We start from the raw sequence: 27,653 nt of genomic DNA, 5'->3' as shown, positions 1-27,653 counted from the left end.
TGAATCTAATCATGAGAAAGTACCAGACAAACCCACATTGCAAAACATTCTATAAAACAACTGGCCTGTACTCTACAAACATGTCAGTATCATGAAAAACTGAGTAACTGTTCCAGAACAAATGACACCAAAGAGACATAACAACTGCATACAATATGTGATCCTGGTCTGTATCCTGCATTAAAAAAACAATTGCTATAAGGGACATTATAGGGGCAAATGATGACATTTGACTATGGATTGGCATATTAAATAGAATATATCAATGTGAAATCTCTTAAAATTAATCATTTACTGCGATTACATCAGAGAATGTCTTTGCTCTAAGGAGCTGTACACTTAAATAATTAGGAGTGAAAAACCACGATGAGTGGAATTTATTCTCAAATGACAAGCAATAATTACAACAATTTACAAATATGTATACATAGTATAGATATAGGCAGATTATGCAAATGTGGCAAAATGTTAACAACTGGTGAATCTAGGTGGATCATATATAGGTGTTCATTGTGCTATTCTTGCAACTTTTCTATAGGCTTGACATTTTTCAAAATAAATTAAAAAAAAATTAACACGATTAACTCAGTATCCTTAAATCACATCCCTTGTGCTATCTTTACCTTCCCTACAGCCTTTTGAATAAGAAACTACTTCTTTACTCCTGAGTGATGAGTACCAAACTTGATTTTTCTTTAAGAATGTCTCCTGTATGTATCAGTTTTACATGCATTGTGTCACTCATCACAGGAGGCCAGCAGGCATTGCACAGCTGCTAGCGTGCCATCGTGGATCGCCCTCAGGTGTCAGCCCCTTCAGAGATTGCCTTGGCTGCAGAATGTCTTGCTCACTCATGGTCCCTTCCCAGGGTGGCCTACCTACATGCAGTGCTTGATTGACTTGAGGTTATAAAGGCCTGGCCCCCTCTCCTCAACTCAGGACGGTTCTGCAGGGCCATCCCAGCTTCAGAGCTCTGTGGAGTCGACTGAGGCCTCCACAGAGACAGAATCACAACTTGACATGTCCCTGTGTCTAGTCTGCTTCCTTCCACTTCCTTCCCCCAGGTGTTGGACACAAGAACACTCCCTCACAGACTTCCTGCACAATGACTACCATCTCTGAGTCTGCTTTCTGGGGACCCAGCTGGGGAAATGATATCATGACCATTTTGCAGAGAAAGAAATTGAACCTTAGAAAAATCACTTGCCGAAGGTCAGAAAACCATTCATTCGTAAAGCCAAGACTTAGAGGCCCTCTCTGCTGGCCGCCAGCTTCCCCTTCCTTTTCATTACCTCTCCAAGTCCTACTTCTCTGTAGGCCAAGGACAAGGTCTCACTTCTCTCAGAGGTCTCCTCAACTTTCCCTTTCTGGCCTTGAAGCTCTTACCACCTGCTCCGTTTGGCACCTGGCCATGGTCTCATTTGGGGACTCCTCTTAACCATCACCTCATAGTACATAGCCACTGTGCTGTCATTTAGCTTTTCACTTTGAAGTTTGGTGCTTTCTCCGCTGTCTCTCTGGGAGCAAATTCATTCAGTGTTCTCCATACCCCACCAGTTGCTGTCCCCACGCTGAGCAAGCAGAATATCACTGCACAGTGAAAGAATGGCAAGATTCCTCCGCTTCCGGCTGAGGTCTATGTCTCAGAAACTAAGGAAACACAACAGCCTCAAAAGACACACGGTCCTGCAGCTTCCATTTCCTTTGTGTCTCTCTTCTAAAATGGTATAGAGCCTTGTGACATGGAATATAAGGGGATGACAGGTTCTTCTTCCAGAGGAGCAATGCCGTCTGTTGGGGAGTAATCCAAACTGCATTGACCCACATGAAAATAAGAGCCAGATCATACTTGGTCAAATTCAGTCAAACAGTAAGGAAGAAAACAACATACCAGGAATAAAATCACTAGACTGCATCTTGGTCATTTGTTTTGGCAAAACTACCTTCATTTTAATTACTTAAAGCATTTAATCATAATCTAGAAAATGGGATATTGTGTACTTTGCAAAAGTAACGAAGTCGTACATCAAAAATCTGACAATACCAGTTTATTAAATTTTAAAAATGAAATAAGTGAGTTGCTTTTCTTTGAAGATTATAAACTAGGAGATTGGCAAAGCCTTCTCCATAATCTCCTTCTATTAAGATGAAATGGAAGTCAGCAGAGGTGGCCAGTTTAGTCCGAACTCCCTCACTTCCAGTTCCTGGGACTCTCTTGTTGCTCTGGTCGCTGTGTTACTATGTGATCACTCAGGTATAGGCAGAATTTGAAAACAATGAGCATTTAAACATATTACTAGCTTTAGGTTTGGAAATAATTTTCAGCACTCGCTTCTCCTTTGCTTTCAAACATTAGCCTATATGTGCTATGTTGCAAGAGCAATAAAAATACAAATCGACTGAAAATAATTTTTGCCAAACTTCACTAATTTTTCATCCAGCACCAATGTAATGAGTAGATTTTAGGGAGAAGTTTCAGAGTTGGAACATCTGTAGGAGGGGTCCACAGACTATATATTTGTCCCCAGGCCAAATCTGGCCTGCCACCCATTGTTGTATATCTTCTGAACTAAGAATTGTTTTTATCTTTTTAAATGGTTGAGAAAACCAAAGAAAGATAATATTTTGTGATACCTGAAAGTTATATGAAATTCAAATTTCAGCCTAAAAGTAATGTTTATTGAAGCACAGCCATGCTCATTTATTTATTCATTGTCTCTGGCTGCTTTTGTGTTGCAACAGCAGAGTTGAGTAATTGTAGCAGAAACCATAGGGCCCACAGAGCCTAAAATATTTATTATTTAGCCCTTTACAGAGAGGATTTGCCAACCCCTTATCTACAGACATGAGCTGTACAGAAGAAGTTAGACTAGGAGATGGGGTGCCTCTTCTTTGCCAATAAGTCTGTACCAGGTACTGTCTTAGTCTGTTTGGGGTTGATATAACAACATGCCATAGACTGGGTAGCTTAATAAACAACATAAATTTATATCTCATAGTTCTAGAGACTAGGATGTCCAAGATTATGAAGCCAACATCGCTGCCTTCTGCCGAGGTCCCTCTTCCTCGTTCCTAACTGCTGCCTTCTTGCTGCTGTCCTCCCATGACGGAAGGGGCTGGAGATCTCTATAGAGCCTCTTTTGTAAGGCACTAAGCCCATTCGTGAGGGTGGCACCTCCCCAAAGCCCCAGCGACTAATATCATCCCCTTTGAAGGTTAAGATTCAACATATGAATTCTGAGGCGGACAAATTAAACCATAGCAGGTGCTTGTGATGCAGATTCAGGCCTTAAACTGGGCTTGTGCGCATTCCATTCACCGTTGCCTCTAGAAAAACATAGCTGCTATTTTTGTGGAGACCAACTAGAATAGGATTACGTCACTCTTTGCCAATATGTTCTAACACCGCACTCTCGTAGGGGTCAGGCAACATGCTACTTACTCCCTCATGCGTCTCATCTTGGTCCCAGCCATTGTACTGTTGAAAATTGTTGGTCCTGGGGACATGTCTGGAGCTGCGCTGGTGACTGTCCTTGTGTCTGAAAATCAATGCACAGCCCTTATTGACTTCATCAGCACTCCGGCAACTTCGAGGCAATATTCAAGGGCAATCAGAAAACAGAAGCTAATACACCTTTGCCACAATGTAATGCCACATTAATTAAAGAGGAATTCAATTATGACACGCACATTAAGAAGATTTATTCCAAATGACAAGATTATTTACACTTTTAATATGTGCAAGGAATTCCAGGACCAACCCGCTCTCAGAAAGGATTATTTAGACAGAATGCCATGGTTTAAAAGAGTGGCTTTTTATCCTAGAAAACTCAGGGAGAAATGCATCAATAGAAAAGCAAACATTTTTGGTGAGGCTTTGGCCAGTCTCGCAGCAGGTGTAGAAATTTGTTCCTGATGACTGAGAAATTTTTGCTAATAAACTTAGTTTCCCTTTACCTTAATCTCACATGTGAGCATTAGCTTTTTTTGCAATGTAAAGCAAGATGCTGACCAGGGTCATCTGCAGCCTTGAACTTCAGCAGAATGGAGTGGAAGGCCAGAGGTGGGTTCAGAAGGTAAAGTGTTGTTAATGAAAGGTGAGGTGTTCTGAAATCTGCTGAGTGAGCCACAGATTTTACAGATGCCCTGGAGGCTCTTACAAAACATGTTGGAACTGAAGGGAAAGAAATAGTCCACCAACTGAAACAACAGTACTTCGGTTGAGAAGCTAAAGCTGGCCCCTGAGCCAGGGCTCAGGGCAATCCAGAGCTGAATTTGTATACTGGTCCTCCCTGGAGCTGGGGACAGAGTCCACCCTGTGCATTCCTTAGATCTCCCACAGGGTGCCTCACATCCCATCAGGAAAAAGCTGTGAGCGCCCAATATTCATTTATAAATTATATCCATGTAGTTGCTATGTCAGAGAAGGAACCCAAGCTGTGAATTCCCCTCTTTCCCCAGTAGATCTCATGTAACATGTGACTGTCTGATTTAGGACCACACGAGGAAGTGGGAGTCAAACCCCATTTTACATATTAGTAAAGCTTTTTTCAAATATATATATATATATATTTGATGCCACTCAATAAAATACAGTACACTGCAACACAATACAATGTAATTACTGGATGTAATTTCCTCCAGGAAGTCCTCCTCGATTCCCCAGGGCTGGAGCAGTTGGTCCTCCCTTTTACACATGTAGCATGAGAAACAGTACTGTTCACCCTGCAGTGATCTAATCACTACTGATTTTCTCTTTCTTCCGCCAGACCGCAAACCCCATGAGGGCAGGGCCCATTTGCTGTTGTGATAAGTGCCCAGTGCACACCTGCACTCTCTCTAACCAAGGGGCAACTCTCCATGCTGTCCATTTTTCTAAATTTATGTTTAAATCTATATGTAAATTATTAAATTAGTTATAAATTATTAAGTTTATAGATTTAGATATATGTTTATAAATTTATTCTCATATTTCTTAGGTTTTTTTTAATTTAATCAACGCAAATTTCAGTATTTCCCCACACGGGCCTTTCTTTGCACGCACCCTTGGGGCATGCATCCCACTTTGAACTTCCTGCCCTTACAGATATCATGGAAATGAAGATTCTCCCACTCAACTCTGTCAGAATCTCTGATCTTTGCTCAGTCTAGATTCTTAGATGCAGAATTACTGGATCAACAGGTATGAACTTCGCAGAGGGCACATTAGAATTAGTGAAATAAACCACCTGTCCTGCCTTGTACATCACCAGTTACGCCTCTACGTTGAGACACCAGTACTGGCAACTGATTGCTCCCTTTTCTCTCACTCCTAGAGATGGCACCTTCCCATCCGGAGAGGAAATCTGCCCCAGCGTTCGCTGTCATCAGACAGCTGCTTCACCGGCTTGTCCCTGCCCACCAGCTCTGGCCAAGCAGCTGCTTCTCTCCAGGGACAGATTTGTGCATGGGGGGTAGGAGGGAGGCATGGGGGTTCACTTCATGTCCATGTTGGTTGCTTTTTATAATCATCTTTTCTGGAACCTGAAAAGTTATTAGAACAATAACCAACCACACCATGCCAAGTAACATGCACACTCAAAATTCAGTTCTGCCCAAAACAAAGGGAAGGTGCTCCTTTCCCCTCTCTTCCGGAGAGAGTTGGCAGGTCCTAAAGGCTTCTGCAAGTAAAGGTCAAAGCAATTTCCAGGAGCTGCAGTTTATTTTCATCTGGCCACTGTTCCCTTCAGTAAGGCTCTCAGCATTGCCAGGAAAGATGCTAAGCCTTGAGCCCGAGAGTGGAGATCAGGGCAGTAGAATTTAGAGCAACAGGGTTGGCAAAGCTTGATGTGGAGAGCAGCTCCTTTTCCAGTGTTTCTTATAGGCCAGCCTTTTCCCTCTTCATCCCACCGTTCAACAAGAATAGCAGTTGCTTTATGTCAAAGAAAAGGATAACACATTTAGCAGTCATGATGAAAATAATTGGGTTAGAATCAGAGACTCCACTAATAGAACACTGAATCCCATAGAGTGTTCTGGACCAGTGCTTTTCAAAATTTAATGTGCTATGAATCACCCAGGACATCCTCCTATGCTGCCGTCTTGGACCTGCCAACCAAGGGAGCCTGTTAAAATGCAGATTCTGATTTCGTGGGTGTGGGCAGAGCCAGAGATTCTGCATTTCTAGTAAGCTCCCCAGTAATACAAATGCTGCTGGTCCTGGGACCACATTTTGAGTAGCAAGGCTCTAGAAAGGCCAGCTACATAATTCATGGGGCCCAGAGCGACATGACAGTGTAGGGTGCATTGTTCAAAAAGCAAAAGAACATCTGATTTCTTTCTTCTGCATCTCTCTGTGCACCTGTCATGTTTTCTTTCTTTTTTGTTTGTTTTTTTGTTTGTTTGTTTGTTTTTGCAGAGGAGGGGGCATTTAATACCATTCTCCTTCAGGAGTTGGGATAAATACTCTCAAAGAGAGTGAAGACCCTTACAGGGCCCCAAGGGTTTCAAAGAATGACTTCACAGGAAGTCATTGGAAGTGTTTTCTCCTATCTTCTGAAAGAGTTTGTAAAGGACTGGTATTAATTCTTCTTAGAGTGTTTGCTCAAATTCATCAGTGAAACAATTGGGTCTGAGCTTTGTTGGAAGTTTTAAAATTACTAATTTGATCTACTATTCAGATTTCTCTTTCTTCTTGAGTCGGTTTTGGTCTTTCTGTCTTTCTAGAAATTTGTCTATTTCATCAAAGTTATCTAATTTGCTGACATACTGTTTTTCTTAATATACACTAATAATCCCTTTTATTTCTTTAAGGTTGATAGTAACGTCTTTTGTGCCCGATTTATTTCGTGCCCGATTTATTTCGAGTCTTTTTTCTCATTTACTTGGTTAGTATAGCTAAAGATGTATAAATTCCGTTGATCTTTTCAAGAAACTGGTAGGAGTACTATCGAGTACATATACATAAGAGACTAGGTTAGGCACAGGGAATACAAAGAGGTATAATGAGGATCTGTGGGAAAAGCACTTGCCTTCAAGTTAGGGGGCCACAGCTATTGTTCTGCTTCCACTCTCACCAGCTACATGGCCCTTAGGTCACTTCCCTGGGCCTCGGTTTCCTCATTTGGGATTTCAGTGGTTTCGTTAGACTGAGGGCCTTCTCTCGATTCCAACATTCTGTGATCTGCTATAAGACATTTCCCTGGACCTTCAGAGGGACCGAATTTACTAACAGAGATAAACACCAACCAAAGGGACCAAATGTTAAGAGGCGAATGGCTAGGACCAACAATAAAAGCTACAGGTATTGTAGAACATCAGGCGAAATCATCCTGGAGTCTCTCTCCACACCTGTGAATTACAGGATGATGAGGTTTACAACACCTGATACTACCCCATGGGGATGTTATGACAATGAGATGAAAGCAAAATGATAGGAAGAGACATTAGGCAACTAGAAGCTGTGTTTCTTAAGAGCGCAGGGCATAGCTCATCATAGTGATACTGTCAGGATTGCTCTACTTCTATTATCTCTTAGCAAAGCTATTTTCTCCGAAGAAGTGGCAGTTTGATGATTCTGACATTTCACCAGCACAGAGAGGTTCTGCTCTCATTTCTTCCAAAATTTTCCTTTATTCACTTCAGTTGTTGGACAAATGACCTTGATCTCAAAAACCTACATTTGCCCTCCCTGCTAAACATCCTACCATGTGGGTAATAAAGAGCTGACGCAGGGACTGCAGGGGTGGATCGTTTGGCAGACAAGATCTCACTGAAGCACCTGGGACACTGCTTACTCGGGAATCCCTGCAGACACTGCCCTCGGTACACAAAACAATTAGACTGCTTCTCACCTAATCTCCTTTAACCCTCCTCTTTCGCTCAATTGCCTAAGCATTGCTATTTGAAGACACTCCTCTTTGCCCAGATTATTGCAAAGGCATGTCCTCACGGCCCATTATTTCTCCTCCCACTTTTCAGAATAGGATGTGACTGAAGATTCATCTAGGGGTTGACAAACTTTTTCTGTAAAGGGCCAGGTAGTAAATATTTTAGGCTTTGCAGGCCAAACGATCCCTGTTACAAGTATTCGACTGTGCTGTTGCAACATGAAAACAATTATAGGTGATATATAAATGAATGAGTATGACTGTGTTGCAGTAAAATTTTATTTACAAAAACAGGTAGTGAGCCCGATTTTGCTAGACAATGGACAATTATGATTCTGAGCTGGAAGTGACTACAGACATCTTTAAGGCAAATCACCTCCTCTTATGGAGGGGGAGTGTGAGGCCAGCAGAGGCTGTACGACTTGCTTAAGGTCACGGAGCTATAAGGGGAAGGCCAGAGCCAGTACTAGAACCTGGTTTCCTGACTCCCAAATGAGTGCCTTTCTTAATCGTCCACAGATGTACCACATCCAGTCAAGGCTTTTCACGTGCTGAGTTTGAAAAAATCACGAGATCATCAGACAAGACCCCCCTCCTCTAAAGGTTGACATTTAGGGAGAACAGATTCCATTTGTTATCTTGTTTCTCCACCTCATCAGATGAAGGCTCCATGGCTTATTGTAAGAGGGCCATGAATCAGCAGGGCATTGTGAAGGCTGTTCCACTCTGCTGAGAGGCTCAGCAGGCCCACATCTTTGTGGAGGTTTTTCCTTGAGCTTCCCCTCTGCGATGACAGCAGACCTCAGGATGTTAATAAAATTGCCTAAGAATCTGCAAAGGAGGTTGGACTCTGTCCTAATTGTGTCACCCCAACATCCCAGCGATGGAGACACACTACCCACAACTCTTTTCAAAGAAAGATGTATTGCCCAGCTGCCGGGAACACTGGAGACAGATAGCCTCCAGCCATGGCCCCGTCAAGCACTGCCTCAGCCACAGAAAGCTGCCTTGTCCAAGATCATGCCCTTCCTGTATGGCCCACATTTGACGATTGGTCATCGTAGAGGTAGAAAGCCTGGACATTTTGGCCCATGCGGACAATTCTGAGTCCAGAGCTCCTTGTGGGTTTGGGCAGGGCTTGAGAGTCCTGCATCCCTGCTCAGCTCTGCCTTCTGCGTCATTTTGCTCCTTTCCCCTCCTGTCCAGAGGAGTTAATCTCGAGGGCTCTCCCAAATAAGGGTCCTGCCCTCTTGACTCCATGTCAGAGATCGCTTCCTGAAGAACCTAAGCAATGACACGGGGGCACTGGGATTGGAGGGTGTCGGGGACAGGGAGGTGGTTGTCTTGGTACCTTTAACAAGTTGAGTATCTGATAAAAGAGAGAATGAAAATGACGAAAATGTAACCATTCCTACGCCCCCGCCATTCCCAGCTCTTTCAGAGAATTGTATCTATAGGCTCAGGGCAGAAGCCACCGCCTGAGGTTGTTGTCAGCCCTGCAGCAGCAGCTGTGTCCAAGCCAAACCACATGAGGAGGCTAGAGAAGGAGGAAAGGGGAAGGAGGTGGGGTTCAGGGAGCTGGGCACAGTAGGACGAGCGTGTGAGCTACCTCACCTGCCTCAGAGGACTGGGGTTTGAGTCTGTGATGTTTGCTAAGTTACAAAACTATGACTCACTTTTCTCACCTGTCCAAAAAAAAAAAAAAAAAAAAAAAAATTAAATTTGAGGAGCTCTAGTAAAGCTTAAATGCAATGATCTCTATAAAAGTGCTTTGTTGTTGGTAAAGGCCCAAGGTAAATTTGTTACACTGCCTCCCTCATCCCCATGGCACCCACCCCAGTGCTTTGCACAGGGCAGCTTCCCAACGAATAAATAGTGCCGTGCTGCCTCTACCAAAATTAAATTAGCTGGAAAAGAAGTGGGTCAGCTTGGAAAGCAAATTTGCTACTCATAGGGGAGATAATAAATACCAGAAGATAGGAAATCAATAAACTTTCTATTTTTACTACGTGGTTATTTCACACAACAAATATTCAACTGAATCATATGGAAGATGAAAACAACAGAAGTTCAACTTCGGATCTGAGAATGTTCAAGGCTTTCCTTGCGAATACCACCAGAAGCACCTATCAGTTATTTAAAAAAGATGTATTGTGTTTTACTAAGCAATTGAATATGTACCCTACAATAGTTCTATGTCAAGAAATGCTCAATAAATGTTTCATCATTAAGTGATTTGCAGGTGAATGCAGCCTTACTCTTTCAACTTTTCATATAAATAGCCTAATAGAACTTTGAAATAAACTAGACAAGAAACCTGCCCTAGCAAATAGGTGAAAAATCTTCCCCTCTGCTGGTAATACAGCTTTACTGATCCAACTAGAAATAACCTCAAAAAGTAACTGGTCTGGTATATAATTACTGCCAGTTGTCCCTTTCAGAACAAGTAGTCTCTAAAATTCAGACGGCCAGGTGAATCTGATCATTTACTGAGGCCCAGGAGCAGCCACCTTGCCCAGGAAGGCACATCGATGGCTATCCGTGCTGCATGCAATCAGACACACCCAAGAGCGTAACTGAGCCTCTTATGGGGCTGAGATGGATGACAGGGGACACGTGTGTCCCTGCCGTCTCTTCTAAGCTGAACACACTCATCTAAGCAGATCCAGGACTGAGGTTTTGGTTCTGCAAGCAGGCACTTCATTAGTCCACCACCTTGCCAGGCTTCACAGGACTACTTTCTACTTTTCATTAGTGTCCATCCCAACCATCACTGTCCAAAGCAAATGGCTCCCTCTATAGTCAGTAGCACAGATGATAAAGGAAAAATAATTACCGTAAGTCATCTACCCCTTCTGTGAAAGCCAGAAGAGAAGATGTTTCTACGAGATACTGCAAGAGCCACCTCTCGTTCCACACATCTAGACATTTTTAGGTCCTATCCTTATAACAAGCAAGTTCATTACTGTAATAGATATACATTAATTTTGGCCTCACATTCTAGAGGAGAATCTTCTACTTTGTGAGACAGAGTCCAGCTCCCACTAAAGATGCTACAAACACCAGAGAGTCACTTTCCCAGCCTCCCCTGTTGTTAGGGGGTAGGCACAGCCTTTGCCAATGAGAGACAGCCTCCCCCGACTTTATGTCAGAAGTCGTAATGAGAAGGAGTAGAGATCACATGGAGTCCATCCAGCAGGGATGGGGCAGGAGGAATGGCCACAGCCAGGTCCTGGGGGCAGCAACGGTAAGCTGTTTAGCCTCCATGCCCTGCGTCCGACATTAATGACCCAGTGGAGAGACCCCTGTGGGGGTGGAACTGAGCTCCTCTGCCACTTTGTTCCAGCCTCAGCCAAGCCTTCATCTGACTAAAACCCGAGAGACTCTGAACCAGTACCACCAAGCCAAGCCACTCCTGAATTCATAACCCACAGAAACCGTGAGAGATAATAAGTGATTGTGGTTGCTTTTAGCCAATAAGTTTTTGAGTACTTTTCAATGTAGCCATAGGTAAAAGGCACCAAGCTTTTATGGAAGGTCAGGATAAGAAACAAATGTATGAAGAATGTTTCTACATTTAAAACCAGTTTTGAAGTCATTGCTTGTTGCATAGTGGCACAGTTGCCGTAAAAGTGTTGTGTTACTGTTTTTAGAACTTGGTAATGGGAAATAGCAGGTGCCCTTTGGAAATGGATGAATGATTTTAACATTCGTATGAGAAAATCAAGTCAACAGATAAGAATATTTTGAAAAACAAATAAGAAAATTGGTAGATATCCATCCCATCATATATTAAAACACTGCATAAAGGCAGTGTAATTAAACCACTCTGGTATTGATAGAGGGTTAAAAAGCTAGATCTGTAGTCCAAAAGAGAGTCGGAAAAAGATAATATCCAAGAGCTGTGAAACGACACAAGGAAAAATTAAATTAAATGGAAAAGAATAAATTCTACCTGCATAAAATCCTCAAGTGTGTAAGATAAGACAATAAAAATCCTAGGAGAAAATTTAGGAGTCTATATATAAAACTTTTTAAAAGAAAAGATAGGAAAACTACAATCTATAAACACTCATATTTGCCTACCTAAAAAATTCGCAACACATATGATAGAAAAGAGAGTAGCAATATCTTTATAATAATTTAGCTTAGTAACACTGAATGTTAAATCCAGTGCAGGTGATAGTGAATGTTTGTCCCGCCCACCCCCCCCCACACACACACAAAAGGGGGTATTAAATATTAAAAATCCTAGTAAATACCTTTCACAGGTAAAAGATGACCTTATTTGTTTAGGAAAAATGATGAAAATTAGCTACCAAGATAATTCACGTCATGTTCACCGGTGTGATGATTCAGGCAAATAACACCAAATGGAACTGCTCTCTACTCCCCAGCAAAACCTGCCGGCTCCTGCCTGCTTCCAGCTCTGTGTTCCTCCTCGTCTCCTCATGTTCGAATTTATCCTTATATCAGGAACGATCTCAGATGCTACCTTCTCCTTGAAGCTTCCTTGATAACTTTTATCCCCGCCAACTGAAAGCAATATCCCCATTTTTGGAATTCTTGCTCTCCTGTTGTATAGCTATTTAGGTCTTTGTCTTATTTCTCCTCTGAATTCTAAGCCTTTAGTGGCAGGATCCTGGCCTAACACATCATTGTGAGCTAATGCCATCCCTCTCTAAAGTATGTTAACTTTGATGAAATCTTAATGTATGAGTACTAAATGAGTGCATGATTGCTGAGTTTCTCTCTTAGGTAAACCTGATTACTAGAACTTTTTTCCTAGGTAATAGTAATATATAGAATGTCCTTTGTTAAGAGTATACTACCAAGAATGATTAATACTATTGTTTTAGAGATTTATTTTTATTACAAAGTCTTTTTTCTACTCCTTCCCCATCACTACCCATCTGCCAAATGAATGCGTCTGGCATGGTAACAGAAAAATAGCAGGTTTTCTGTGAAGTGCCACTAAATCCGTTGCATCCTTTCAAGATTTAAATAACTTAGAGAAACTATTAAATTTCTCTAATGCATAAAGAGAAGGGATAGTGACAAATAAATATTGTGCATTCACATCAAAATGATCCAAGTGGTCCAAAATACTATCCCTCCTTTCCTCCAGATGAAGTAGTTTCAATGTGTCAGTAAGCAAAGACAAAACACTATGTTGAAGCCATTCTAATTATTATAAGAAATTCTTTTCTGTCAAGGTACAAATCATAATAGTGCAAGGTTAAATGGCTGTCAGTCATCCCTACACTTAATGCCTTAGAGTTTGAAATGCTTAAGCAAAGGAAATTTCTAACGAGTTCAGAAGTCCTACTGCCTCTCTGGTCTACATCAAGTCACATTGTTTAGTAGAGATTAAACAGTTACTACCGAGATTCAGTGGAAGAGTTGAGGGGTAACAATTTTCAAAAAGCCAAACCAATCAAACATTTGAACACACAAAAGGAATCTTAATGGGCAGAGAGGCTTTGAAGTATCTGTTATATTCTAATTACTTCTGTGACAATATCTAGTTTAGAGCTGCAAAACAGCCTTTTTATAAATATGTTCACCAAGGACTTATATCATTCTACTGATGGGTTCTCTCTCCAAGTACGGCTAATTTCTGAAACATCAAAAAATGTTAAACTTCGTGTGTTGCCTTGGTTTATAATCTGGTTACTAAGAAATATGTTGACAGAATTTTCCTTTCTAAGTCTGATGAAAGGGAAGACAGGGGTCACCTTCTATCCTTACTGAGTGGTAATGGGCCTGAACAGCTACTATAGTAACCTCATCTCCGTAATGAGAACACATAACGTGCCCCACCTCAACTCATTCCTTTCAAAGCATCCTCCTCATTTGTTGAAGGTGATTTTTTTCTGATCTGCTTAAAAACCAGTGGAATTCTAATCCACAGGAGAAAGATCAAGTTCCTTAACAGGGCACACAAGATTTTCCATGGCCTCAGCCCTGTATATCCAGGTTTGCGGATCCCTTCCTCATACCTTATATCCCAACAGCACCAAATGGATATTTCCATGATATTTACACTTGAGAATTTCCAATGGATATTTACACTCAGCTGTATCATATCTCTGAGCTTTCACACTGCTTGATCTTGTCTAGAGAATACTTCTGCCTCCTGACCACTTGGCAACTCTGCTCATCTTTCCATTCATTCATTAAATGATTATTAAAGAAATACTGCGTGCCAGGGTATGTGTTAGACTCCGAGAACACTAAAGGGAATAAGATCTTGTCCTGTCCTCAGAGATACCGAAAGTTACAAACCTTCTCCCCCTCTGTGAAGTCTTTCCCATGCTGCACCCCCACAGTGGACCCTTGTCCTCCACCTACCTTGTTCAAGTATGTGTTGTCCTCATCACAGTGCCCTGTAATTATTAGACTCCCCAACTAAACTGAGAGCTCATTAAGATAGGGACTTTGTTTTCTTCAACACTCTGTGTTATCTGGCTTTATCACAGGTGCTTTATAGACATTCGTATGGAAGCGGGCAGGGAGAAAGAATACACATTTCAACCATAGAAATCTCATGTTTTCAAGTATCTGCCCTCAGTGAAAGGGGCGCTGCCTACATCCTCGGCTGTTCTGTAGGCCTTCATTTCTGGCCTTTCCTGTTCCCTTTTCAATTCCTCTCCCTTTCCCTCTCTTTATTCTACCTGGGATCACTCAGTATCCTGTTCATGAGTGGCCTTGTTTCTTGTACCCCATGGAGAATTTTGGGAAGAATTTAAGGCTTCAGAAATCAGGGTCCTGCATATGGGACAATATGTCCTCCACATGTGAATGAAGCACCTACTGGGTGCCCTCTGTTATTGTTACAAAGCTCTTACTGATTTGTCCGGGACCCTACCTGGTAGCTGGGACCATGTTCCAAAAAGGTCTCCTTATACATCTGATTCCTCATACAGTGCCTTGAACCCACCAGACCTCCCTAAATGTCTGATGCAGATGCCGAGGATAAGGCAAAAATACAATATTGGTTCCAAGGGAACTCAGTAACTCTTGTATACAATGCCAGATAGCCCAGTACATACTGAGAGCGCCACAAAATGAGAGGGAAAGAAAAAACTAGAATGAAGCTATTTTCAAGTTCTCTATTATTGCAAGAAATAACCATTTAATTTTAAACTTTAGTAATGTCTTGTTTGGGCTATAAACTGGGTGGGTGTGCATGGTAAGAATTTCGGGACTTAAGGACTTTCAGTCCATGGTTATCAGCATGTGGTCTGGACCTGGCACATCGGCATCACTTGAGAACTTGCTAGAAATACAAATTCTTCGGCATACACCTGACGTGCATTTTCACAGGTCCTCTCGGTGTTCTGATGCATGTTCAAGTGTGAGAACCACTGATCTAAAGGCTTTAAAGTGACTTTGATGTCTAGAGGAGACTAATATACTGACTTGGAATTCAAAAGGGCACCTTCTAATTCAAAATCTGTTGTATAACTTCTGTTGAAGAGATACAAATGCTAACTTATTCATCCTCTCCACTCTCCAATTCCCAGTGATAAAAGAAGGGCAAATATTTCTCTTCAAGTAGAAATAAAACTAAATCTAGGGTTGGGTGGGGGAAGATCACAGCATATAACATTTCAGGGCTACAAAATAAAACTGGCTTGCTCCAAATAATCAGGAAGGACATTTGTGCCTCTGTTCTTTCTTCTCTTGTTGAGAGTTGGGAGAAGCTCTTGCAGATATTTGTGGAAGATATTTAACATCTTAACTTGTTCACTGGGCAACTGGTTATTTCCAAAATGCATGGGTTGATGCTGAATGTGAAAAGCCTAGCTCAATTCACAGAGGTCTCGTTTTTAAGTGACGAGGCTTATACTCTGACATATTTAAGTCTAAATTGTCCCTTGGATCCTGTTAACATTCTCATATATATTAACAAACACAGCAATTAATTAGCTCTAACTATTATTATAGTTAGTGAATCTCTGAAAAATATAGTTACAGCAAACAACCTGACCAAGCTCATCCCTTAAAAGACCACGTGAAGAGATTTCTTCATGGCTTCTATGTAATAATAGAGATGTCCCTGGAGTTCTGAAAGTAATAATATTTTCATCTGCAATGAGGGTCTTGCTGTGTGTCCCTCCACAGGCAGGTATTTCAAAAGCATGTTCCCCAGTCATGTCGCTATTTCCTAGCTTACCCTTTCTTCCTTCCTACACACATCTTAGGCACTTAGCTTTCACTTCTGTTTTCTAAATCACTTACTACTTATTCACCTGCCTTCTACCTTCTCAAATTCACTGACAGCTCTGGCCTGCTCCCATCTCTTCTCCTGTTCTCTTTGTTCCTATAGGTTCATATCACTTATTCTTTTTCTGTCACTTTATGGAGCTCCAGGCAGAGAAAAAATTTGTACCTTTTTTCCATGTTTCTAATGCTCATTTTTATAAAGCCATACAGGCTAGAAGGCAGTTTAGATACTATCTATCCAATCTAGTGTTATTTTTATTTATTTATTTATTTTGCAATAGAATCTATCTTTTTCAAGATACAATCTTATATGTTGAAATCTAATTTATAAAACAGATAAGAGTGAAACTATTTTGGTGGCAGCTGGTGAAGGAGCAGGTTCTGTATCCTCGTCTCTCTTAAAAAATTTTAAAAATGTCTAGTTAAATGCCTCTTCTGCACCAGATACCATGTTAGACTCTGGAGAAACAGAGATGAGCAATGCAGACACAGCTCTGTCCTCATGCTGCTCAGTGCACCACCCCTTGCCTGCTCCTGAAGGTCCCCAAGGAACCCATTTTGAAAATTATTGATCTAATCTGAGGTCTGGAGAGGGAAAATGACTTGGCTGAGGTAAGCCTCCCTAGTCTTCAAGTCTACTCTTAGTAATTAAATGTACCTAATAAATGTTACTGGTGTACAATTGAACAGATCACATGGTGATGGTCAGGAGAAAAAATCAGGGAGCTGTGTTATAACTGAGACTTCGCACACAGAGATGTGAAATAAACAAGAAAAAGGCTATAAATTATACAGAAAGCTCCTAATAGAGTAGTGTAAACACTTGCACACCTGAAAACTTGGTCTTTATTCCTGCCATTCTCTTTAAAGAGATAGCTTTTGGTCACATAATTTAAAAATTTTAAATAAAAACTCACAATCAAATTTCAAAGAAAAAAAATCTCAGTCCTTTTCACCCAGAACCTGTAATGTCCTTTGCTTTTCTACCTCTGTCAGGTCTGACAATTTATCATCCAGTGCTAGATGTTATCACTGTTGGGTTTTTTGGATTAAAAAAAGAAGAAACTAAAAAATAAGGTTTTATCCTTGGAGCACTGCAAGCCCATATACTGAGAATGACAATACTAAAGAAATTTGAGCTCTGTTTTTCAGACCAAATCTCTTCCAATAACTAGCTAACCTTCAAAGTAATGGTCCTTTCAGTTCGACTGAATGCAATCTGTTTCTACAGGATGAATAAAGGAGAGAGATTCCTCCTGGAGGAAACCTGCAAAACCTGTTACGAAGCACTGCTAGGCCGCCATGTGATCACAATGGACCACTGAATTTCAATGATTTCACCTTTGGAGACTGAGGTTCACTTACAAGAAACAATTTTTCTTGGAGATTCCTGGCCCTTGAGCCAGACACTCAGTCTCTGCTGGCCTCAGTCTCCTCATCTGTAAAACAGGGAGGTTGGATTGAAGTATCTGTAAGATTTCTTCTAAGCTTTCTATTTCTCGGATATTCCACTAGATTCAGTACAAATTACTATATTTTGTAATCTGAAGAAACTTACTCACCTAGAGAAGTGCAACCCAGAACGTTTTCCAAACATCTGACCAGTGCGTCAATATCACTGCCCTGTCAAAACAAGAGAGATTTACTTCCCTGTATGGTAGGACAATAGTTAATGACATGAAAAATGTTCTTGCCACATTTAGGCAAAACAAAACAAAAAAATTTGATTGCACAATTATTTTACAGTATAATCCTTTTTTTTTTAAGAACCACCCCTTCTTCTCTCTGTCTCTCCACATCAATTTATAGATCTACTGCTCTGTCTATCTATGTGATGGGAAGAACACGTACAAAAACGTTAACAGTGGTTTTGACTATATTTTATTCTTTGTGTGCTTACATCTTTTCTACATTTTTAATAATAAACAGATATTATTTATTTAATCTATAAAAATGGTAAATGCTATTAGAATTAAAAATAGTTTTATGCAATCTATATCTACTCAACACTGCAGGAATCAAGTGAATATTTTTTCTAGATAGTGTCTCTACCAGATCTTCTTTGGAAATGTATGGTCTTCAAAGAGTCATAAATCTAAGAATTGCATTTTTTTTACCTTAACCTTCAATAAGAGTCAGTCACCCCCATGAGGGTTAGGGGAATCCCAGAACTGTATTTGATAACAAACATTGTCTTTAATACAAAATAAATATTTGTCCTCTAACCAGGAGGCTGGAAATTTCAAAATTGCATCACAATGATCTGGGAAAATGGAACCTCTTAATTACTTTCAGGTTTGTGGTTATTCTGAGAGGAATTAATAATTTATGGCTCACCTGCTCCATTTTAAAACAAGCAACACATTTCAAATTGCAGTAATTCTGGATTTTAGGAAAAAATGTACTATAGTATAATAAACTACTCTAAAACATTACATAAATGTGTTGAGTTTCATTTCATAACATCTGACGGGGTCTGGGCAGCCACTCTTTATGCGTGTGGTAAAACCCAGTATCATTTCATGTTCCAAATGTATAAATGAGGCAATGATGAAGAAGGCATGCCTGGCCAATGCTGGTCAGTGAGGCCAAAGCACTAACTGAAGACCCCATTCATTGCCTAGCCCAGGAATAGGAAGGTAGGTACCAGGCACGGAAACAAGAAAAAGCAGGTCCCTTCCTTCTTCTGTACCTTTGTGGTCTTCGGACTTACTAGAGACAGCCTTGAGTCAGAAAGGAACTCAGCAGAGACTTCCTCTGCTGGAGGAAAAGCAATGCACACATAGATATACACAGGTAATGATACCAACCAGGCAAGCTCAGGTCCTAAGCCTGGCTCCTCTACTAAGTGTGTGGCCTATGTCAAGCAGCTTGACTTCCCAGGTTTTAGTTTCTGCATCTGTAAAACTAGGGGCGGGAGGTGGGGGGTGGTGGTGAATCAGAGCATGGAGACTCTCAATCAGCATTTGAGTTGAGTCAGTGCAACGGAAACAGCAAGAACCAGAGACAGGTCTGTAAGGAGCACGTGGACGACTGGGACAGATCAGGTGCATTTTCCTAACACAGAGGTTAATAAACACTGTATAGGGGTATGGGGAGGGCAGAAATAATTCTCATACTATAGAATTGATGAGTGAATGAATGAATGAATGAATATTAACTTTTATTAAGGTCTTAATATGTGCCATTGTTGTACCAACCTACACTTATTAATTCATTTTAACTCTACCAGGTGTGCTATTTTTCTCCCCATTTAACAGTTGAGAAAACTGAGGCACAAACAGTTTCCATGAGGTGACCAAGGTCACGCAACTAGTAAGAGGTGAAACAGGCAGTGTGTCTTCAGAGCCTGAATTCTTCTTGCCCACTACACTACACGTACAAAAAGTAGAAGGCTCCTAACCCAGAGCAATTCATGATATCGTTGGAAGAAACGGTGTAAACTTAAGAAAACCTAAGAACAATTCCTTGGGGAGATATACATGAAATATAAGGCAGCCTGTGGACAACGTGCAGCTAAAGAGGCATTGGTAGGGAGGAGTGAGTTCTTCATTAACAACTTCTAGCTGCAGGTTCTAAAGAACCGTTTAAGCAAAACATTGATTATCTGTCTATAAACATGGCCTTGGCATGAGGGGTGCACGTTCTCATGGTGGAGTAAGCAGATATAGTCATGGGCCCTCTGGGCACTTGGGACCTTCTGCTAACTTCTCTTCCTGCCCCTGGAGACTGTGACCCCAGAAGTCACAGACAATGACTGGGCAGAACTTACAGTCCCAGCAAGGAACAAGTCGATTTCTATCTCTAGGTGGCAGACCAGAACTGCCAACTATATCCATTTAAAACATTTCAAAATTTTGAAATAATTTCAGACTTACAGAAAACTTGCAAAAATAGTATAAATTTCCCATATACCTTTCACCCCGATGTCAATAATAAGCCATGTTGATGGTATCATTCCCCTCCATCTATCTATACACATCAAAGTTTCTCGACATTGGCTCTATTGACATTTTGGGCCAGATAATTCTGGCTAGCACACTGTAGGATGTTTAGCAGTATCCCTAGTCTCAACCCACTAGATGCTTGTAAAATACTCCCATTACTCCTTCCTTCATCCCTGAGATATAAAAACCAAAAATGTCATCAGACGCTGTCAAATGTCCCATGAGGGGCAAAATCTCCCCTGGGTAAGATCCACCGATCTACATATATCTCTATCTCTACACATATATTTTTTCTAGGGGTCGAATCTGGAACAATTTGAGAATTAAAATAAATGATATTAATGGATTATAAACCAAGGAATAAAATAAAATGCCAACTGCATCTTTTAACATTTAAATGAAACTTTCTCTATTTTGACAAAAAGACAACAAAGATTAGGTTCTAGATTTTTTTACATCAAATAAAGATTTAGGAAAAGAGTTAAAGAGCTGGTTGTACCGTGTTACAATTTAATTTAGCAACTAAATCATCCCTGAAATATCGTTTAATTGAATATAAATGACCCAAATAGAAATATACCTACCCCCCTGAGCAAAGGGAGAAAAATGGAAGTGAATGCCACACCTTTCTAAAGAAGTTTCCTGGTGCACCATGTTTGCACTTCAGCAGAAGTTTGGTCAAGAAAAACATCTTTCAGGAGCATATTATGGCTGGTGCACTGTGGGGATTATGCTGCTGATTAGACCTTTGAATTTCCTCATTGTTTCACAATTTAAATTGATCTCTGCCAGAGCTAAGTGGCTTATAAGAGCAACCACATCTCACTAGATGCCAAGTTATGGTGCCACCAGCCTTCAGTCATTTCAGCCAGTGCCAAAAAGCTGATTTTCAAATGCTGTGAAAATAACCTAATGGCTCCTTTGCTGATTAATTTAGATGTTCACATCTCCTTCTCCCATGAACTATCAACCCCTCTGTCACAGGAACATGCTTCAGAGGCATGAGGAACATCTAAGATTCAGCTCTGAAAAACTGTCCCACAGATTCAAGTTCAGTCAAATACCCAGTTTTTTTTTTTTCAGAAACAGATGCATTAATTTAGCTAAGGAATTAGAAATTGCTTCTAAAGGGTAAAAGGTAGCTGTTTTTAAAAAGTCCAGTCAGATCTACAATGTACATGATAACTAGCAATGCCTGTCTAGCAGCCACAGAGAAAGCTATGACATCTGGGGCAATCTCATATATTAAACAATGTTGGTATGCAGATTTTAAAATAATACATTCTTGAATAACTCATATTTAGTTTTAATCTGGAAAATATAGAAAATTATCAAAAGAAAATAAATATCACCCAAAATTCCATCACTATTAACACATCTACAAAAATAAATACACTATGTCAGTCTTCTCTACATAGATCTATCATATAGATATTGAAAATTATACCATATATGTATGGCATACATAAAATATACAGACGCACATGCTCTTTTGTTTGGGCTTTTATCACACACAAGTGCCACTTTATACCCAGTTGTATTCCATTCAATAGACACTTATTAAATACCAGTTACATTCCAAATATATATACTAGGACAAGGAGACAGATGCAGCCTTAGTCCACTGTCTTGCGAGAGACAATCCATTTCTATAGATGGGAAGGAAGAGAGCACATGAACTGAGGCTGGGAGGGATGATCATGTGTCTCCTAGGGTGTTCCTGCCTGTACAATTAGGGATTCACTGCTTTTCAGCAGTAAATTCCTCCCATCTTATTACCCTGCAATGCACGTTCTCCACCATCAGGTGGCTGGTAGGATGACAGACCAGATTGAGAAACCAGTACAAAGGTCTTTCTTTTCCATTAAAAGATAAAGAGCCACACGTTAAACACAAATAAAAATCTAATAGCTGCCCTAGCTCAAGCCACCATCATCTCTTTCTTAGACCATGAAACAGCTTCCTAGTTTCTCTCTTGCATCTGCTGTGGCCTCATTTTAATCTTTTTTTTTCCCCCCGCAACAGCCACTATGACTTTGTTGATGTGCATAGAATAAAGTCCCGACTTTCCATTCCCCGTCTAGAATAAAGTCCTATCATGGCTCACCACACTCTGATCCAGCTCCTGTTGATCTCTCCAACCTCATCTCTTTACACTTTCTCTCCTGCTTACTACGCAGCTTACTTCCCACCTTGGGGCTTCTCATTGGCCGAGAATGCTCTTGCCTCATATATTTAGCTGACTGTCTTTCTCATCCTTCAGAGCTCAACTTTATGTCCTGCTCAGAGGTTCTCAAAGCATCTATCTATATTAAGTTTCTACCACCGCTCTAGTCAAACCTATCATAGTGCCTGTTTGTTTCTTTTGATGCACTTCTCCAAAGATACAATTAATGTTTGGTTTGTTATTATTTGCTTCCTGAGGTCAGGGGCCATGCCTGTTGAGACATTATTAGCTTAGACCTGGGCGCACAAGAGGAAGAAATTAAAGCAGTATTTTTGGAATCAATAGTTCTCGTATTTGGTGGTAGCAGATGTGTTAAATCCTGTGTTAATTTAAATGTTAAAATTCAGACAAAGATAAATACCACATGATTTCACTTATATGTAGAATCTAAAAAATAAAAAAATAAAAAAAATAAACATACAAAACAGAAACAAACATAGATATAGAGAACAAATTTATGGTTGCCAAATAGGAGGGGGTGCTGGGGTACTGGGTGAAAAAGGTAAAGGGAGTAAGAAGTATAAATTGGCAGTTATAAAACAGTCACGGGGATGTAAAGTACAACATAGGGAATAAAGTTAATAATATTGTAATAATTATGGGTACTAGACTTATTGGGGGATTACTTTGTAACTTATAAAAATGTCTAACCATTCTGCTGTATCCCTGAAACTAATATAACGTTGAATGTTAACTGTAATTGAAAAATAATAAGAAGAAATAATTACTGTGCTTCAATGAACTTCTCACTCTTCTTTTAATTGCTGACCTGTGGAGAAAAATCTAAAGGAAGCAATGAGAGCAATTGGCACAGGAAAACCTGGCGCAGGGCAATTTCTACCCCACACCTGTGTCAGGGAGGCTTTCTAATCTTGCTTGATGTTCCTGGGAAGTGGAGCTCGGCCTGGTTTTGAGTCACAGATCAGCTTTGGAGGTGAGGTCTGCAAACATTTGTGACTGACTATTCTCAAAGTTAATTTCACAGAGCACTGATGATTGTCTGAGATGCAACAAGTTGTCGCTTTCACTTAGTGGATACATAGTTCTCTTACATAGTACTCAGATTCAACTGTGTGTAGAGAACATCCAGGGATCTTGTTTAAAATGCAGATTCTGGTTCAGCAAGTTTGGGGTAGGGCTGAGATTCTGCATTTTAACAAGTTTCCAACAGCCACTGACATTGCTGGTCCATGGACCACAATTTGATAAGCAAGCTTTAGTCAACATTAATGATATGGGCATTGAGTTCAATGGTACACCTCTTTAATGAACCTGCCATGAAGAGTGTACTAGGAAGGACTGGTTGCCTTTCAGAATTCTCATTTATTCAATTAATGTAAATGTTACTTTAAGCTAGAAGGAACTGTCTGTCACATGCACCTATTTTGTTAACTCAGGACTTTTCAACTTCATCACTACCGATATTTTGGACTGGGTGATTCTGTGTCAGGAGTGAGGGACTGTCCTGTGCAGTGTAGGATGTTTACCAGCACCCCTGGTCTCCACCCACTACTAGTATCACACCTCCCCTAAAGCTGGGACTACTAAATACGTCTCTAGACATTTCCAAACATCTTCTGGAGACCCAAATCCCCACTCTGCTAGCTTGAATCTGATATTTGAAATGATTGATATTTGTTGCATCCTGAGTATCTGAGTTCACAGCCTTAATTGACTACATATAAATGTATTTCACAACTCTAAGAAATAAAGGTGATTTCTAAGGAGTGTTTAGCTATTAAGACTCAGACATTTCACCTTCCCTGCATGGCTGCAAGAACACAATGCCTTTTCTTTGCTGAGTTTCACATTTAAAATAGTGGGATGTGTGTGTGTCCACACATGTGTGAGGTAGTGTGGGATGGGGGTAAAACTGTATGATTTACAAAATACAAATTTTAAACAACAGCAAAATCTCCCCTTTATTCCTGTTTTCATTCATGAAATATTTGAGAGACTTAGGTGTATATAGTACTAGATATGTTAATGATGAATTGGAGGATGACAAAACTCAAAAGAGTCGCTTTTTTCATTGAAGTCTTCTACATCGGATATTTTAATATTGTGAATCTTACATACATTGGAAATCAAATGTTGAAATAGAATGTTAGCTTCGAGTTAACACTTTTTTTTAATGTTCAAAAACCTTTGTTCGGGCCATTAAAAAAAGAAACAACCACCTGTAATTGCCAAGTACTTCTATAATTTTTCCAGCCAACTTTGTATTGATATAATTAGAGAATTCTGACCCCTGGAAAACGTAAAAATCTTCCAGTCATAAAGAATTCAGTGGTGTAAAAGAGCAGGAAGATGATTTTATACGAACATTATTTTGTTGGGATTTAATACTCTGATAGACACGATGTATAAAATTCTCAAAAACATTCTCATAGAGATAATAACAGAACACGGCAGTAAAAACATTGTAACAATGTTTATACCAAACTAGAGCTACACAGCATCTTACATTTTCATCTTTAGTTCTTAGAAGCAAGCCCAAAATGCTGTGTCATTTGTGCATATTGCAAGCGTTAGTGATTCCTTGAAAAATCCAAACTTTGATTTGAAAGTTGACAAGATGCTGTTTTGAAAATATAAATACAAAAATTATGCAACCGTATTTCTACACCAATATTCCTGCTGGGAAAAAAAGAATCTTATTTAGCATCTATATCATCTAAAATAGTTCCAACTATAAGTAACCAAAAACCTACATAAAATAGCTTAAAGAGTTCTAGCGTGTTACTTTTTCCAAGCATTCTCAGGTGCTCCTCTTTCCCAAGAAAGTATATCCTCACACTTTTTGGCCAGAATTGATTGCATGTTCATCTTAAACAAATCCCTGGCAAATGAAGTATGATGGTCAAACTGGCTGAAATGCAAGAGGGTTTATCCAAGTTATGAGGCACGGGCAGCCACTGGCACAAAGCTGAGGCTCTGACAGAATAAACCAAAAGAGAAGGGCACAATCTAGAGAGCCTGGACTTTGGAGTGAAACTGCCTGAGTTTAAACCCAGCCCCACCATTTGTCAGTCACGTATTTTGAGCAAATTACTTAACTTAGTTGTTCCTCCATTTCCCCATCTGTAAAATGGGTTATTGGGAGGATTAAATGTTGGCATTTGCAAAGTGTATAGTTCCACGCCTGGAACATATTAACTCTAATATGTGTTGGTTAAACAAAATGCTCAAAAATGTTTGTTGGGTATACAACCAATATGCACAGCATCTTGGAGTGAACCCAGGTTAACTTTCTGCTCAAATTATTAGAATTACTGTTGAAGAAATCTCTTTCTGAAGCAGTTTGCTTCTCAAGCTGTTGCTGGCAGTCATTTTTCCAACAGACTCCACTGGGTTTCAGTGAAAAAAGTCGAAACGAGGAAGGAAAAGAGGCTCTGCCATTCCCCTAAGGGAACAAAGCAATGAGAACCCACTCACAGAGAAGCCTACTGCTATGAAGTTCGTTTGTCTCAAGTCTAAGAAAATTAGGCCTTTCTGCGGATGAAGAAAATATTGCAGAAAAAGAAGCCAAAGAGAGGCAAAGCAGAAACAGTAAGCGTCTGAGTCCCTCACTCTTTCAGTTCCCTCTCCACCCACTGTCTCATGAATGTTCCTCTTGTTAAATGAGAGAAAAAGAACTGTAAGTTGGCTGGAAAAAAAACCCAAAATATTTATTCAAGAGAAATTTTGAGCAACTCTGAAACTTGAAGGGGAGAGGCTTTAGTTACAAAGTTAGGTAAATGAAAACAATTTATGTAGCTCTCTTACAAGCTGAATGGATAAAGGGATCTAGCAATATCAGTAAAATGAAAACTAATATACAATAATGTGCCGCTTGAGGAAAGAGTTGTGAATGAATGAAAGGTAACTAGCTTATCATAAGACCTTATGGGATGAGGGCTCAGTGTGGGATGAGGGCTCAGTTTGGGACGAGGACTCAGTTTGGGTACCAATAGCCCTTTAGTGATTGTATATCTATCTTTAGAAATTCTCAGGAGCTTCCCAGAAAAGTTCTGCTTCTTGCTCCTGCACTTCCAGGCAGTGAAAACTCAACCATCTGTCTACATGTAGCACCCTCAGCATTCTCCTGGCAGGTGGGCGATGCTGACTCTCAACAGCATATCCAGAGAAGGCTGGGTAGATAGCAACACAGACATGGACAGTTTCACAGCTACAAAGTGTCTTATGTTTCCAGTGGCTGAAAGAGTGAGGGGGACTGGCTGCCTTTGAGGTGTGCTATTAGGCCTGGCATCCTGTTCTGCCTGCTGAACAATCCCCAGCAGGCAGAGACCTATAAATGTATGTACAGAGTGGATATAATTTTCCATTACAGCTCTAGGCACAGACAGGAGCTCAGCTAAGCTTCATCTTACTCAGACCCCCAGGCACGTCTCTCACGTCGGTGGATGTGAGGATGTGAAGGGGCTGACTTCTTTCACTTCTTTGTCACCTCTCTTCTCAGAGTCATCCCACAGGGTGAAATAGAAACATACAGAACCCTCTTTCCTGCTCGCCCTCAGTCATTCTGGATGCCCTTTTTTCCCCCCTTGAGGGATCTCATTCGTGTACCCCCAGGACCTCCTTGAAGCTGAAAAGTCATGCACAAGCAGCTGAAAAAGAGGTTCTGAGGCAGGATAAGGACTTATATGTGTCATTATGTGGATATGCATGTCACAATTCTCTTACAGTTTTTGTAATTTCTCTTACAGTTTTTCTTCTCTTAATGACACTGTTGATGATATATTTTTACTGAGGTAAAATCTGCCCACATCTTAAGCATACAGTTAAGTCTTTAAAAAGGAAATACCCTTGCATCCACCACCCACAAGACAAAGAACGCCCCTCTCACCCCTGAAAGTTCCCTACGCCCCTTCTGGCCAATCCCTGCCCTTCTCAGACATGGTGGTTCTGATTTCTATCACTGTAGGTTCATTTTAAGACTTAATTCCAGTTACCCTTCACTGGATTGGCCTTTCACTTAAAATAAAATCCACTCTCCTTATAAGACCTTCATGATGTAGCTGTAGCTGGCCTTGACCTATCCAACCTCATCAGTCTTCGTGCTAACTCTGCAATTTCTCAAACTTGCCAAGCCCTTTCATGTCCGAGGCCTTGCTACGCACTCTTCCTCTCTCTGAAATGCTCCTCTCCCAACTCCTTTTCCTTACGTGGAGGGGCTGGCCTTTTCCATCCTTCAGACCACAGCTGAAAGTCCTCTTCTAGAAACGCTCCCTGACTCCCCTCTTAGTAGGTCTCTGCACCCTGCCCCACAACGTTCATTTCTTCTATCGCTTTAACATTTTCCTTTCCTAGTTGCTCTTATTCGTTTGCGTTCTGGCTTCCTGGCTACCTGTACGCTAGATTGTATGCTGCAGGCAT

The 27,653-nt window shown here is 40.6% G+C and overlaps 1 protein-coding gene across 10 annotated transcripts in view; it reads right to left on the bottom strand.

The window, feature by feature from the left end:
• The window catches only part of NEK11 (NIMA related kinase 11), a 200,801-nt gene that overhangs the window by 33,758 nt on the left and 139,390 nt on the right, over positions 1 to 27,653 (bottom strand). For 5 of the 10 annotated variants that reach the window (XM_039837120.1, XM_039837119.1, XM_039837121.1 and 2 more), the window contains 2 exons: positions 17,663 to 17,723; positions 3,443 to 3,539 (listed from right to left, as the gene is read on the bottom strand). In XM_039837120.1, coding sequence (XP_039693054.1) covers positions 3,443 to 3,539; positions 17,663 to 17,723 — 158 coding nt within the window. Of the gene's footprint in view, positions 1 to 445; positions 1,812 to 2,681; positions 3,328 to 3,442; positions 3,540 to 16,657; positions 17,540 to 17,662; positions 17,724 to 27,653 lie in introns of those variants that run through there. The other 5 variants (XM_039837126.1, XM_039837129.1, XM_039837123.1 and 2 more) reach the window with 4 other exon arrangements.

The sequence above is a fragment of the Pteropus medius genome, unplaced genomic scaffold, assembly GCF_902729225.1.
Source record: "Pteropus medius unplaced genomic scaffold, Ma_sr-lr_union100, whole genome shotgun sequence".
NCBI classification, from domain to species: domain Eukaryota; kingdom Metazoa; phylum Chordata; class Mammalia; order Chiroptera; family Pteropodidae; genus Pteropus; species Pteropus medius.
The sequence above is the reverse complement of the archived record's forward strand: the minus strand, read 5'-3'. Positions and strand labels throughout refer to the sequence as shown.